The 14240-nt window shown below is 43.4% G+C and overlaps 1 protein-coding gene across 1 annotated transcript in view; it reads right to left on the minus strand.

Annotated features, from left to right (window-relative positions):
• Window positions 1–14240, minus strand: part of PTPN23 (protein tyrosine phosphatase non-receptor type 23) — a 338041-nt gene that overhangs the window by 65960 nt on the left and 257841 nt on the right. The window contains exons 21-22 of the mRNA XM_053713701.1: window positions 7703–7887; window positions 7378–7482 (exon numbers count right to left, since the gene is read on the minus strand). Of these exons, the coding sequence (XP_053569676.1) occupies window positions 7378–7482; window positions 7703–7887 (290 nt within the window). The remainder of the gene's footprint in view (window positions 1–7377; window positions 7483–7702; window positions 7888–14240) is intronic.

Consider the following 14240-nt stretch of genomic DNA (forward strand, 5'->3'; position numbering starts at 1 on the left):
AGTCCGCAACAGGCTTCCTGGACTGCTTCCCCTTATTCCAAGATGGCTTGGACTGTTCCTGCATGGAGGAAGATTTACCAGAGAAGTTACGAAAGGAACGAAAATTACTCTGCCGACCCTTCTGTTTATTTCTTTTATCCTGAGGAAGAGAATGCCCCTTCCTTCCCGTAATATCAGAAATAACCTCAGCCAAACCTGGCCAAAACAAGGTCTTACCCTTGTAAGGAATAGACAAAAGCTTAGACTTCGAGGACACATCCGCAGACCAGGATTTTAACCATAAAGCTCTGCGAGCTAAAATGGCAAAACCAGAAATTTTAGCTCCCAACTTGATGACCAGTAGAGAAGCATTTGCATTATGGAATTGGCCAACTTCAAAGCCTTGATTATATCTTAAATTTCTTCAAGAGGAGTATCTTGCTGAATAGAATCAAACAATGCATCAAACCAATATGCCACGGTTGCCATTGATACCCCTGGTGAACCTAAATCTTTTTAAGCAAAGCTTCAAACTTCTTATCCATAGGATCTTTAAAGGAACAGCTGTCCTCAATAGGAATAGTGGTCCTCTTGGTCAGAGTGGAAACTGCTCCCTCCACCTTAGGAACCATCTGCCAAGATTCCTTAACAGAATCAGCAATAGGAAACATCTTCCTAAAAATTGGAGAAGGGGAAAAAGGGATCCCAGGCTTCTCACATTCTCGGGCAATAATATCTGAAACACAATCTGGTATAGGAAAACCTTCCACCGAGGAAGGGACATCAAAAAAACTTATTAAGTTTACTAGATTTCTTAGGAATAACTATGACTGACGCCTCAGAGTCATCCAAGGTAGCCAAAACCTCCTTGAGTAACAAACGGAGGTGCTCTAGCTTAAACCTAAAGGAAACAACCTTAGGTTCAGAAGAAGAATTTACACTATCAGAATCTGAGATCTCACCCTCAGATGCTACTGAAGTATCTTTCTATCAGACTTATGAGAAGAAACACTAGACACAAGTGCAATAGAATCAGAAACCTTATACTTCCTCTTGCGCTTCCCCTGCAACATAGGAACAGCCGACAAAGTCTCAGATACTGCCGAGGATATATGGCTAGCCATATCCTGCAAGGAAAAACCAACCTGAGACGAAACACAGGGCACTGCAGAAGATTGGGACATTTGAGGAGAAAGCTGCGGATTAGCCTCGAGCCTCCTAAACAACATCCACCCTAGACAATGAAGGCTCAGAATCAAAAAGTCTATCCTTGTAATGTAATGTTCTCTCAATACAAGAGGAACAAAAAGGGATAGGAGACTCAACATTAGTATTTAAACATAGAGAACAGCTTGCAGGGCCTCTTGGTCCGACTTATTCCAAAGGAAAAAACCTTAATCAATAAAAAAATTCTAAGTTCAAAACAGAATTTTAAACACTTTTTCCTGCTAACTAAAAAAATCCTTAAATAAACTGCACAATAAACAAACTAATTGGAAAGTCGCCCCACGTTTCCACCCCAGCCTGCTCGGGAGAACCCTGACATGGGCGCTGGGGGGGTCTTGGGACCCCATGCGGCCCCATACACGCTATCTGAAGCAGCGTTCTATAACCTTGTCCACCAACATAGACTTAAAAGCCAAAGTGACCTTGCTGAGCCGAGACCCGACATATACACTTCATGGTTCAGAGTAGCGCAGCTTTCGCATTTCTTTAACACGCACAAAGACAAATCAGATCTAACGAGAGACAGGACCCCATTTGAGGTACTATGCTCAATGACTCAAACTCCCAAACACCTAATTTCACAGCTTTACAGACTCCTCTTGACTGGCGGATCTGCTACCCTACCAACCTTTGTAGAAGCTTGGCAAACTGAATTGGGCTTAGAAATTGACTTGAAGGATTGGACAAAATTTTTTGACAAAGCCAAGAGTGTCAGTTTCCATGCGCATCCAGGAAATGCACTACAAGTTCCTGAGCAGGTGGTACATGACGCCTCAGCGACATCATAAAATATACCCAAACGCAAATGGGGGGTGCTGGAGGGGTTGTGGCGAGGAAGGAACATATCTCCATATTTGGTGGACCTGTCCTCGTTTTGGGAGGAGGTATTTGGGGAGATGGGTAGACTCCTCAAGATCATAATTCCGCCCAGACCATCTTATTTGATATATCACGATTTGCCCAAGATAATAGGTGAGGACAAGTACCTTTTGTTTCTGCTAATGCTAAATGGGGCAAAAGCCCTCATACCTGCATATTGGAAAAAACAAAGCACCCCTAGCCTGCAGGATTGGAGACACAGAGTAGGGGACCTGATTCGACTAGAAAGATACCATTACCTCAAAATTGGCAAAATTGGCACTCACGAAATGATGGTACTGACATGGGAGGGCAAAGAGATTTAAATTCCCCTAACATGCTTAGAAAACTAACACTGGGTTTCCTGCCCCCTCCCCACTCGCTAATTCCTTCTCGGGCCCCTCCACTCCCCTTAATTCTAGAATGTTTATTGGGAGGAGTTTCTCCTCCTGAGTCCACGATCCCTGAGCCTTCAGGGAATTCCAGACTGCTCCCCAGCCTAGTAGGCTGGCATCTGTTGTTACAATCGTCCAATCTGGTCTGCGAAAGGTCATTCCTTTGGACAGATGAACCCGAGACAACCACCAGAGAAGAGAATCTCTGGTCTCCTGGTCCAGATTTAGCAAAGGGGACAGATCTGAGTAATCCCCGTTCCATTGACCTAGCATGCATAGTTGCAGCGGTCTGAGATGCAGGCGCGCAAATGGCACTATGTCCATTGCCGCGACCATTAAGCCGATTACTTCCATGCACTGAGCTACTGATGGGCTTGGAATGGAGTGAAGGACACGGCAAGCATTGAGAATCTTTGATAACCTGGACTCCGTCAGGTAAATCTTCATCTCTACAGAATCTATAAGAGTCCCTAGAAAAGGAACCCTTGTGAGTGGTAACAGAGAACTCTTTTCCACGTTCACTTTCCACCCATGCAACCTCAGAAATGCTAGAACTATCTCTGTATGAGACTTTGCATTTTGAAAACTTGACGCTTGTATCAGAATGTCGTCTAGGTACGGAGCCACCGCTATGCCTCGTGGTCTTAGTACCGCCAGAAGTGAGCCCAGAACCTTCGTAAAAATTCTCGGGGCCGTAGCTAACCCGAAGGGAAGAGCTACAAACTGGTAATGCCTGTCTAGAAAAGCAAACCTTAGGTACCGATAATGATCTTTGTGAATCGGTATGTGAAGGTAGGCATCCTTTAAGTCCACTGTGGTCATATATTGACCCTCTTGGATCATGGGTAGGATGGTCCGAATGGTTTCCATCTTGAACGATGGAACCCTTAGGAATTTGTTTAAGATTTTTAAGTCTAAGATTGGTCTGAATGTTCCCTCTTTTTTGGGAACCACAAACAGATTTGAGTAAAACCCTTGCCCTTGTTCTGTTCGCGGAACTGGGTGGATCACTCCCATCACTAAGCGGTCTTGTACACATTGTAGAAATGCCCGTTTCTTTACTAGGTTTGTTGATAACCTTGACAGATGAAACCTCCCTTATGGAGGAGGAGTTTTGAAATCCAGAAGGTATCCCTGAGATACAATCTCCAACGTCCAGGGATCCTGTACATCTCTTGCCCAAGCCTGGGCGAAGAGAGAAAGTCTGCCCCCCACTAGATCCGTCTCCAGAGAGGGGGCCCTGTCTTCATGCTGTCTTAGGGGCGGAAGTAGGCTTTCTGGCCTGCTTGCCCTTGTTCCATGACTGGTTGCCTTTGCAACCCTGTCTGTAACGAGCAGTAGTTCCTTCCTGTTTTGGAGCGGAGGAAGTTGATGCTGCTCCTGCCTTGAAGTTACGAAAGGCACGAAAATTAGACTGTTTGGCCTTTGATTTGGCCCTGTCCTGAGGAAGGGTGTGGCCCTTACCTCCCGTAATGTCAGCAATAATTTCCTTCAAGCCGGGCCCGAATAAGGTCTGCCCTTTGAAGGGAATGTTAAGTAGTTTAGACTTAGAAGTTACATCTGCTGACCAGGATTTAAGCCATAGCGCCCTACGCGCCTGTATGGCGAATCCGGAATTTTTAGCTTTAAGTTTGGTTAAATGCACTACGGCATCTGAAACAAAAGCATTAGCTAGTTTAAGCGTTCTAACTTTGCTCAAAGTCTCATCCAATGGTGCTGTGCGAATCGCCTCTTCCAGAGACTCAAACCAGAATGCCGCTGCAGCCGTGACAGGCGCAATGCATGCAAGAGGCTGCAATATAAAACCTTGTTGAACAAACATTTTCTTAAGGTAACCCTCTAATTTTTTATCCATTGGATCTGAGAAAGCACAGCTATCCTCCACCGGGATAGTGGTACGCTTGGCTAAAGTAGAAACTGCTCCCTCCACCTTAGGGACCGTCTGCCATAAGTCTCGTGTGGTGGCGTCTATAGGGAACATTTTTCTAAATATCGGAGGAGGGGAAAAAGGCACACCAGGTCTATCCCACTCCTTACTAATAATTTCTGTAAGCCTTTTTGGTATAGGAAAAACGTCAGTACACACCGGTACCGCATAGTATCTATCCAGCCTACATAATTTCTCTGGGATTGCCACCGTGTCGCAATCATTCAGAGCCGCTAACACCTCCCCTAGTAACACGCGGAGGTTCTCAAGCTTAAATTTAAAATTTGAAATTTCTGAATCCGGTCTCCCCGGATCAGAACCGTCACCGACAGAATGAAGCTCACCGTCCTCATGTTCTGCAAATTGTGACACAGTATCAGACATGGCTCTCGTGTCATCAGCGCGCTCTGTCCTTAACCCAGAGCTATTGCGCTTGCCTCTTAATTCGGGCATATTGTATAATACTTCTTTCATAACATTAGCCATATCATGTAAAGTGATTTGTAAGGGCCTTGATGTACTTGGCGCCTCAATCTTACGCATCTCCCGAGCGGGAGACGAAGGTACTGACACGTGAGTAGAGTTAGACGGCATAACTTCCCCCTCGTCGTCTGGTGATAATTTTTTATCGGTACAGATTGACTTTTATTCAAAGTAATATCAATACAATTCTTAACGAGAAGTGTATTAATTAGCAGAGGATTGCACCCATTAGCGAAAGGATGATTAACCCCTAAATACCCAAAAACGGATATCAAATTAAGATTTAACGCTTTAATCACAGTCAAACACACTGTCACAGATCTGCTGTGACTGATTACCTCCCTCAAAAACGAATTTTGCAGACCCCTGAGCTCTCTAGAGACGTCCTGGATCAAGGAGGAAGAAACAGAAAGACTGTGCTAGAATTTTAACTGCGCAACAAGGCGCTAAAACAAGGTCCCTCCCACTCATATTACAACAGTGGGAGACCTGATATAACGGTTTCTATGCAGAAAAATAAGTTAGCCATGTGGAAAAAAATCATGCCCAAAAGATTTATCACCAAAGTACCTCACAAAACGAATAACATGCCAGTAAACGTTTTAAAAACAACATTTTCAATGTCATGTAAAGTTATCACTAAGCCTGCTACCAGTCGCTTCCACTGCAGATAAGGCTTAAACATTATTTCAGTATTTACAGTATTTTCTCAGTCAAATTCTAGTCCCTAGAAAATAACTCAACTGCGCATACATTTATCAGCCTGATACCAGTCGCTACTACTGCATTTAAGGCTGTACTTACATCATATGGGTAACAGCAGTATTTTCTTAGTCAATTCCATTCCCAGAAAATAATGTACTGCACATACCTCATTTGCGGGGGACCCCGCATGCTATTCCCCTCTTTCTGAAGTTACCCTACTCCTCAGAATGTCGAGAACAGCCAGCGGATCTTAGTTACGTCTGCTAAGATCATAGAAAAACGCAGGCAGATTCTTCTCCAAATACTGCCTGAGATACAAAAAAACGGCACACTCCGGTGTCATTTTAAAATAACAAACTTTTGATTGAAGAATAATTAAGTAAAACTCCAACTCCTCTCGCGACCTCCTTCTTTGTTGAGGGTTGCAAGAGAATGACTGGATATGACATTGGTATCCCATAAGTAATGGATGACCCGTGGACTGAACACACTTAACAAGAGAAAACATAATTTATGCTTACCTGATAAATTTATTTCTCTTGTAGTGTGTTCAGTCCACGGCCCGCCCTGTCTTTTTTGAGGCAGGTTCTAAATTTTAAATTATAACTCCAGTCACCACTGCACCCTATAGTTTCTCCTTTCTCGTCTTGTTTCGGTCGAATGACTGGATATGACATGTGAGGGGAGGAGCTATATAGCAGCTCTGCTTGGGTGATCCTCTTGCAACTTCCTGTTGGGAAGGAGAATATATCCCATAAGTAATGGATGACCCGTGGACTGAACACACTTAACAAGAGAAAAAGTGAGCAGTACACCTGTACCTGCCTGACTCGTAAACCAGCGGGCGTTAAAAAGCAGCGTTAGGACCCCATAAACTCGTAATCTAGCCGATAGTTTGCAAAAAAGTTAACGATTTGTTTTAGATTTTTTATTTATTATAATTTCTGGCGGCCAAAAGTGGCATCAAATATACACTATATATATTTTTATTTTTTTCATAGGTAAATCAAAGGCTCTATTTCTGTTTAAACTGAGCGATAGCAAAAATGTTAAAAATGCTCTGGTACTTTTTCTCTGAAATTCTCAGTAGTGAATGGGTTAAGTACTTTTGTAGTCATTACGGGTAAGAACTAAGGGTTGCTCTTTAGCAGCAAGTATCTAGTTAATCTATGCAATGTGTTTAGTGCTCTGCATAGTTAACCCAGGCTCCTAAGGGGTCTCTATATAAAACATTGTTTCATAAGTGTTGTTGCAAGGGTGTAGAATCTCATATGTGAAAAGAAAGGGGGTTGCTGAACTAAACAAACATGGCTTGCCCTAATGATCTCCAGCATTTCTGTCGGGGAACGAAGCTGACGTTTGGAAGTTGTATAAAAACACTGGAACAAGAGACCTTAGACATTGATTCTGCTATTATTACACAGTACTGTAGATACATGCAATACAGTAGCCCTTGACAAAACGACGGCACCAGGTTGCCATGGTAAGGATGGCTTCCTAAAATATCCCTAACTTCCTTTTAAAGAAAGCTTTGTCCTAATGTTATGAATCCTCTTCTGCTCCACGTGCTGCCACAATGACCACAAGACAAAAAGGTTTGCTTGGTGCTACCCTGTAATAACACACATATTGTCACAAAGATATGCTGGTGTTTCTTAAATAAATGTTGCTGTATAGGATTATCCCACCACAAACACATGTGTGTGTACTCTACATTCTATGCAAACTGTTTCTTTATTCCTTTCTAGCTGGTGTATATACTTTGTAGGATTATGTAGAGGACAAGGAATCCTTGATGCTCACCTGCAATGCACTACAATAGGGGTGTGCAGCGGCCTCTGGTGCAGGTAGTGGCTGTGCACCTCCTGGATGAAGCGCAGCAAGTTTCCTTTGCTATCTGGCAGCCCTCTTAAAAAAAAAAAAAAAAAAAAAAAAAAAAGCAAATTATTATTACCTTCTACACTTCTCTTATGCCCAGCTAGTTTGTGTGATTGTTCTCATACAATTAACCCAATCATTCCCCTAGCAGAACTACAAATTCTTCCCAGTTTATGCCACTTTTTACTGTCTCCGTTTTTAAGTCTCATTTATACATTCTGTGAAATCCAAACCCCACTAATGCACATACAGCTCAGGCCAGGAAGTGAACTGCAGGTGAATGATGGAACGTTTCAGGCTCTGGTCCTTGTACTGCAGGGCGATCACTCTCTCTACATGGGACGAGGTGACTTTCTGGCTGGTCAGAGTGAGCGTGATATGTCCGTGCACCATCGGCTGGCCGCGCTCCATTGGAAAGTACCGCATCACCTTTTGCTGTGAATATAAATTCACATTTACCTACATGACACATAATGTTAAAAGGACACAGACCTAACTCATACATTTGAGAGCACTGTCAAGTACTACAAGTCGGTTACTTATATTACTAAGCAAATTGGTACAGCATTGCAATGTTTTTATTAGAGACACAATATACGTCTGATTAAAGAAAATAAACACCGCAATACACATTGGTTTGTCTCATTTTGCTACAAAAATCATTTGAGCCTCAGCCCGCAGAGAGGCTGAAGTGATGGAATAATAACTCTGTTACGTGCTGGATGATTTTATCATTACACAATTGCTTCAGCTAAACAGGACGGCTGAGTCAATCAGGGCAGCATATGTTCCATGTTGTGCTCAGGATCTGCAACCTCCATAAAAGAGTTCAACACAGCTTACACATAGTTCTGTACAAGCAAGGATTCAATAATAAAATCTTGTAACCAGTGTTCCCTCTAAGGCCAGTTTTGTTATGGCCCAGCACTGAAACAGTTAAGTGAACCATACCTTGCAGTCTGCCTTGTGCAGTGTTTGCCAATTCCAGGGTGTGGTCCTCTAACTGTATCACTGCTGGGCTGCTCACAAAACTGGCCTTAGAGGGAACACCGATTATAACATCTTAAAGCATTTTATTATTGCTCCTGTATGCCTCTTTAAAAAAGGACAATGTACTTTCAAATTTTCTCCCATTTATTCACAATCCCTGCTGGAGTGTATTACAAATAGCACTTTTACCTTTATTTTTTTTAATTTAAAATAGTTGAATTTGCCACCTATACTGAAAATGTCAATACTGCAGTATTCTCTATAGAATAGTTATGTAAACAAAAGCAGCAATAGGGTGGGATAGAGCAAACCCAGCACATCTAAATGTGTGTTTCAGCACTTTCTAAGAATACAATGAACTTTTATCGATTACTTGCCTGAATACACTGTCCATTTAATATTTTTTTTAACCAAAAACATAACATTTTTCAGTGTAATCTCCTTTTTAGATTAGTGAAATTTACTTTAGCTTGTTATAGTCTACAAAGTGATTGGTTAGATCAAAGCACAAGCTAATGTGCAAGTGTCCCTAAATGAGCAGAGTAAAGGAAACCAGGAACATAGATTCCATCAAGCTTTTCAGGGGATTTGCCTTGTAAATTGTAATGAAAAATTAAAATTTTAAAACTTTTTTTTTTGTATACAAATCTTTAGCAATGAAAATAAAAACAGAATTTATGTTTACCTGATAAATTACTTTCTCCAACGGTGTGTCCGGTCCACGGCGTCATCCTTACTTGTGGGATATTCTCTTCCCCAACAGGAAATGGCAAAGAGCCCAGCAAAGCTGGTCACATGATCCCTCCTAGGCTCCGCCTACCCCAGTCATTCGACCGACGTTAAGGAGGAATATTTGCATAGGAGAAACCATATGATACCGTGGTGACTGTAGTTAAAGAAAATAAATTATCAGACCTGATTAAAAAACCAGGGCGGGCCGTGGACCGGACACACCGTTGGAGAAAGTAATTTATCAGGTAAACATAAATTCTGTTTTCTCCAACATAGGTGTGTCCGGTCCACGGCGTCATCCTTACTTGTGGGAACCAATACCAAAGCTTTAGGACACGGATGATGGGAGGGAGCAAATCAGGTCACCTAGATGGAAGGCACCATGGCTTGCAAAACCTTTCTCCCAAAAATAGCCTCAGAAGAAGCAAAAGTATCAAACTTGTAAAATTTGGTAAAAGTGTGCAGTGAAGACCAAGTCGCTGCCCTACATATCTGATCAACAGAAGCCTCGTTCTTGAAGGCCCATGTGGAAGCCACAGCCCTAGTGGAATGAGCTGTGATTCTTTCGGGAGGCTGTCGTCCGGCAGTCTCGTAAGCCAATCTGATGATGCTTTTAATCCAAAAAGAGAGAGAGGTAGAAGTTGCTTTTTGACCTCTCCTTTTACCGGAATAAACAACAAACAAGGAAGATGTTTGTCTAAAATCCTTTGTAGCATCTAAATAGAATTTTAGAGCGCGAACAACATCCAAATTGTGCAACAAACGTTCCTTCTTCGAAACTGGTTTCGGACACAGAGAAGGTACGATAATCTCCTGGTTAATGTTTTTGTTAGAAACAACTTTTGGAAGAAAACCAGGTTTAGTACGTAAAACCACCTTATCTGCATGGAACACCAGATAAGGAGGAGAACACTGCAGAGCAGATAACTCTGAAACTCTTCTAGCAGAAGAAATTGCAACCAAAAACAAAACTTTCCAAGATAATAACTTAATATCAACGGAATGTAAGGGTTCAAACGGAACCCCCTGAAGAACTGAAAGAACTAAGTTGAGACTCCAAGGAGGAGTCAAAGGTTTGTAAACAGGCTTGATTCTAACCAGAGCCTGAACAAAGGCTTGAACATCTGGCACAGCTGCCAGCTTTTTGTGAAGTAACACAGACAAGGCAGAAATCTGTCCCTTCAGGGAACTTGCAGATAATCCTTTTTCCAATCCTTCTTAAAGGAACGATAGAATCTTAGGAATCTTAACCTTGTCCCAAGGGAATCCTTTAGATTCACACCAACAGATATATTTTTTCCAAATTTTGTGGTAAATCTTTCTAGTTACAGGCTTTCTGGCCTGAACAAGAGTATCGATAACAGAATCTGAGAACCCTCGCTTCGATAAGATCAAGCGTTCAATCTCCAAGCAGTCAGCTGGAGTGAGACCAGATTCGGATGTTCGAACGGACCTTGAACAAGAAGGTCTCGTCTCAAAGGTAGCTTCCATGGTGGAGCCGATGACATATTCACCAGATCTGCATACCAAGTCCTGCGTGGCCACGCAGGAGCTATCAAGATCACCGACGCCCTTTCCTGATTGATCCTGGCTACCAGCCTGGGGATGAGAGGAAACGGCGGGAATACATAAGCTAGTTTGAAGGTCCAAGGTGCTACTAGTGCATCCACTAGAGCCGCCTTGGGATCCCTGGATCTGGACCCGTAGCAAGGAACTTTGAAGTTCTGACGAGAGGCCATCAGATCCATGTCTGGAATGCCCCACAGTTGAGTGACTTGGGCAAAGATTTCCGGATGGAGTTCCCACTCCCCCGGATGCAATGTCTGACGACTCAGAAAATCCGCTTCCCAATTTTCCACTCCTGGGATGTGGATAGCAGACAGGTGGCAGGAGTGAGACTCCGCCCATAGAATGATTTTGGTCACTTCTTCCATCGCCAGGGAACTCCTTGTTCCCCCCTGATGGTTGACGTACGCAACAGTTGTCATGTTGTCTGATTGAAACCGTATGAACTTGGCCCTCGCTAGCTGAGGCCAAGCCTTGAGAGCATTGAATATCGCTCTCAGTTCCAGAATATTTATCGGTAGAAGAGATTCTTCCCGAGACCAAAGACCCTGAGCTTTCAGGGATCCCCAGACCGCGCCCCAGCCCATCAGACTGGCGTCGGTCGTGACAATGACCCACTCTGGTCTGCGGAAGGTCATCCCTTGTGACAGGTTGTCCAGGGACAGCCACCAACGGAGTGAGTGTCTGGTCCTCTGATTTACTTGTATCCTCGGAGACAAGTTTGTATAGTCCCCATTCCACTGACTGAGCATGCACAGTTGTAATGGTCTTAGATGAATGCGCGCAAAAGGAACTATGTCCATTGCCGCTACCATCAAACCTATCACTTCCATGCACTGCGCTATGGAAGGAAGAGGAACGGAATGAAGTATCCGACAAGAGTCTAGAAGTTTTGTTTTTCTGGCCTCTGTCAGAAAAATCCTCATTTCTAAGGAGTCTATTATTGTTCCCAAGAAGGGAACCCTTGTTGACGGAGATAGAGAACTCTTTTCCACGTTCACTTTCCATCCGTGAGATCTGAGAAAGGCCAGGACGATGTCCGTGTGAGCCTTTGCTTGAGGAAGGGACGACGCTTGAATCAGAATGTCGTCCAAGTAAGGTACTACAGCAATGCCCCTTGGTCTTAGCACTGCTAGAAGAGACCCTAGTACCTTTGTGAAAATCCTTGGAGCAGTGGCTAATCCGAAAGGAAGCGCCACGAACTGGTAATGCTTGTCCAGGAATGCGAACCTTAGGAACCGATGATGTTCCTTGTGGATAGGAATATGTAGATACGCATCCTTTAAATCCACCGTGGTCATGAATTGACCTTCCTGGATGGAAGGAAGAATTGTTCGAATGGTTTCCATTTTGAACGATGGAACCTTGAGAAACTTGTTTAAGATCTTGAGATCTAAGATTGGTCTGAACGTTCCCTCTTTTTTGGGAACTATGAACAGATTGGAGTAGAACCCCATCCCTTGTTCTCCTAATGGAACAGGATGAATCACTCCCATTTTTAACAGGTCTGCTACACAACGTAAGAATGCCTGTCTTTTTATGTGGTCTGAAGACAACTGAGACTTGTGGAACCTCCCCCTTGGGGGAAGCCCCTTGAATTCCAGAAGATAACCTTGGGAGACTATTTCTAGCGCCCAAGGATCCAGAACATCTCTTGCCCAAGCCTGAGCGAAGAGAGAGAGTCTGCCCCCCACCAGATCCGGTCCCGGATCGGGGGCCAACATTTCATGCTGTCTTGGTAGCAGTGGCAGGTTTCTTGGCCTGCTTTCCCTTGTTCCAGCCTTGCATTGGTCTCCAAGCTGGCTTGGCTTGAGAAGTATTACCCTCTTGCTTAGAGGACGTAGCACTTTGGGCTGGTCCGTTTCTACGAAAGGGACGAAAATTAGGTTTATTTTTGGCCTTGAAAGGCCGATCCTGAGGAAGGGCGTGGCCCTTACCCCCAGTGATATCAGAGATAATCTCTTTCAAGTCAGGGCCAAACAGCGTTTTCCCCTTGAAAGGAATGTTAAGTAGCTTGTTCTTGGAAGACGCATCAGCTGACCAAGATTTCAACCAAAGCGCTCTGCGCGCCACAATAGCAAACCCAGAATTCTTAGCCGCTAACCTAGCCAATTGCAAAGTGGCGTCTAGGGTGAAAGAATTAGCCAATTTGAGAGCATTGATTCTGTCCATAATCTCCTCATAAGGAGGAGAATCACTATCGACCGCCTTTACCAGCTCATCGAACCAGAAACACGCGGCTGTAGCGACAGGGACAATGCATGAAATTGGTTGTAGAAGGTAACCCTGCTGAACAAACATCTTTTTAAGTAAACCTTCTAATTTTTTATCCATAGGATCTTTGAAAGCACAACTATCTTCTATGGGTATAGTGGTGCGTTTGTTTAAAGTGGAAACCGCTCCCTCGACCTTGGGGACTGTCTGCCATAAGTCCTTTCTGGGGTCGACCATAGGAAACAATTTTTTAAATATGGGGGGAGGGACGAAAGGAATACCGGGCCTTTCCCATTCTTTATTTACAATGTCCGCCACCCGCTTGGGTATAGGAAAAGCTTCTGGGAGCCCCGGGACCTCTAGGAACTTGTCCATTTTACATAGTTTCTCTGGGATGACCAACTTGTCACAATCATCCAGAGTGGATAATACCTCCTTAAGCAGAATGCGGAGATGTTCCAACTTAAATTTAAACGTAATCACATCAGGTTCAGCTTGTTGAGAAATGTTCCCTGAATCAGTAATTTCTCCCTCAGACAAAACCTCCCTGGCCCCATCAGACTGGTTTAGGGGCCCTTCAGAACCATTATTATCAGCGTCGTCATGCTCTTCAGTATCTAAAACAGAGCAGTCGCGCTTACGCTGATAAGTGTGCATTTTGGCTAAAATGTTTTTGACAGAATTATCCATTACAGCCGTTAAATGTTGCATAGTAAGGAGTATTGGCGCGCTAGATGTACTAGGGGCCTCCTGAGTGGGCAAGACTCGTGTAGACGAAGGAGGGAATGATGCAGTACCATGCTTACTCCCCTCACTTGAGGAATCATCTTGGGCATCATTGTCATTGTCACATAAATCACATTTATTTAAATGAGAAGGAACTCTGGCTTCCCCACATTCAGAACACAGTCTATCTGGTAGTTCAGACATGTTAAACAGGCATAAACTTGATAAAGTACAAAAAACGTTTTAAAATAAAACCGTTACTGTCACTTTAAATTTTAAACTGAACACACTTTATTACTGCAATTGCGAAAAAATATGAAGGAATTGTTCAAAATTCACCAAAATTTCACCACAGTGTCTTAAAGCCTTAAAAGTATTGCACACCAAATTTGGAAGCTTTAACCCTTAAAATAACGGAACCGGAGCCGTTTATAACTTTAACCCCTTTACAGTCCCTGGTATCTGCTTTGCTGAGACCCAACCAAGCCCAAAGGGGAATACGATACCAAATGACGCCTTCAGAAAGTCTTTTCTATGTATCAGAGCTCCTCACACATGCG

Source organism: Bombina bombina, chromosome 5, assembly GCF_027579735.1.
Source record: "Bombina bombina isolate aBomBom1 chromosome 5, aBomBom1.pri, whole genome shotgun sequence".
NCBI lineage: Eukaryota > Metazoa > Chordata > Amphibia > Anura > Bombinatoridae > Bombina > Bombina bombina.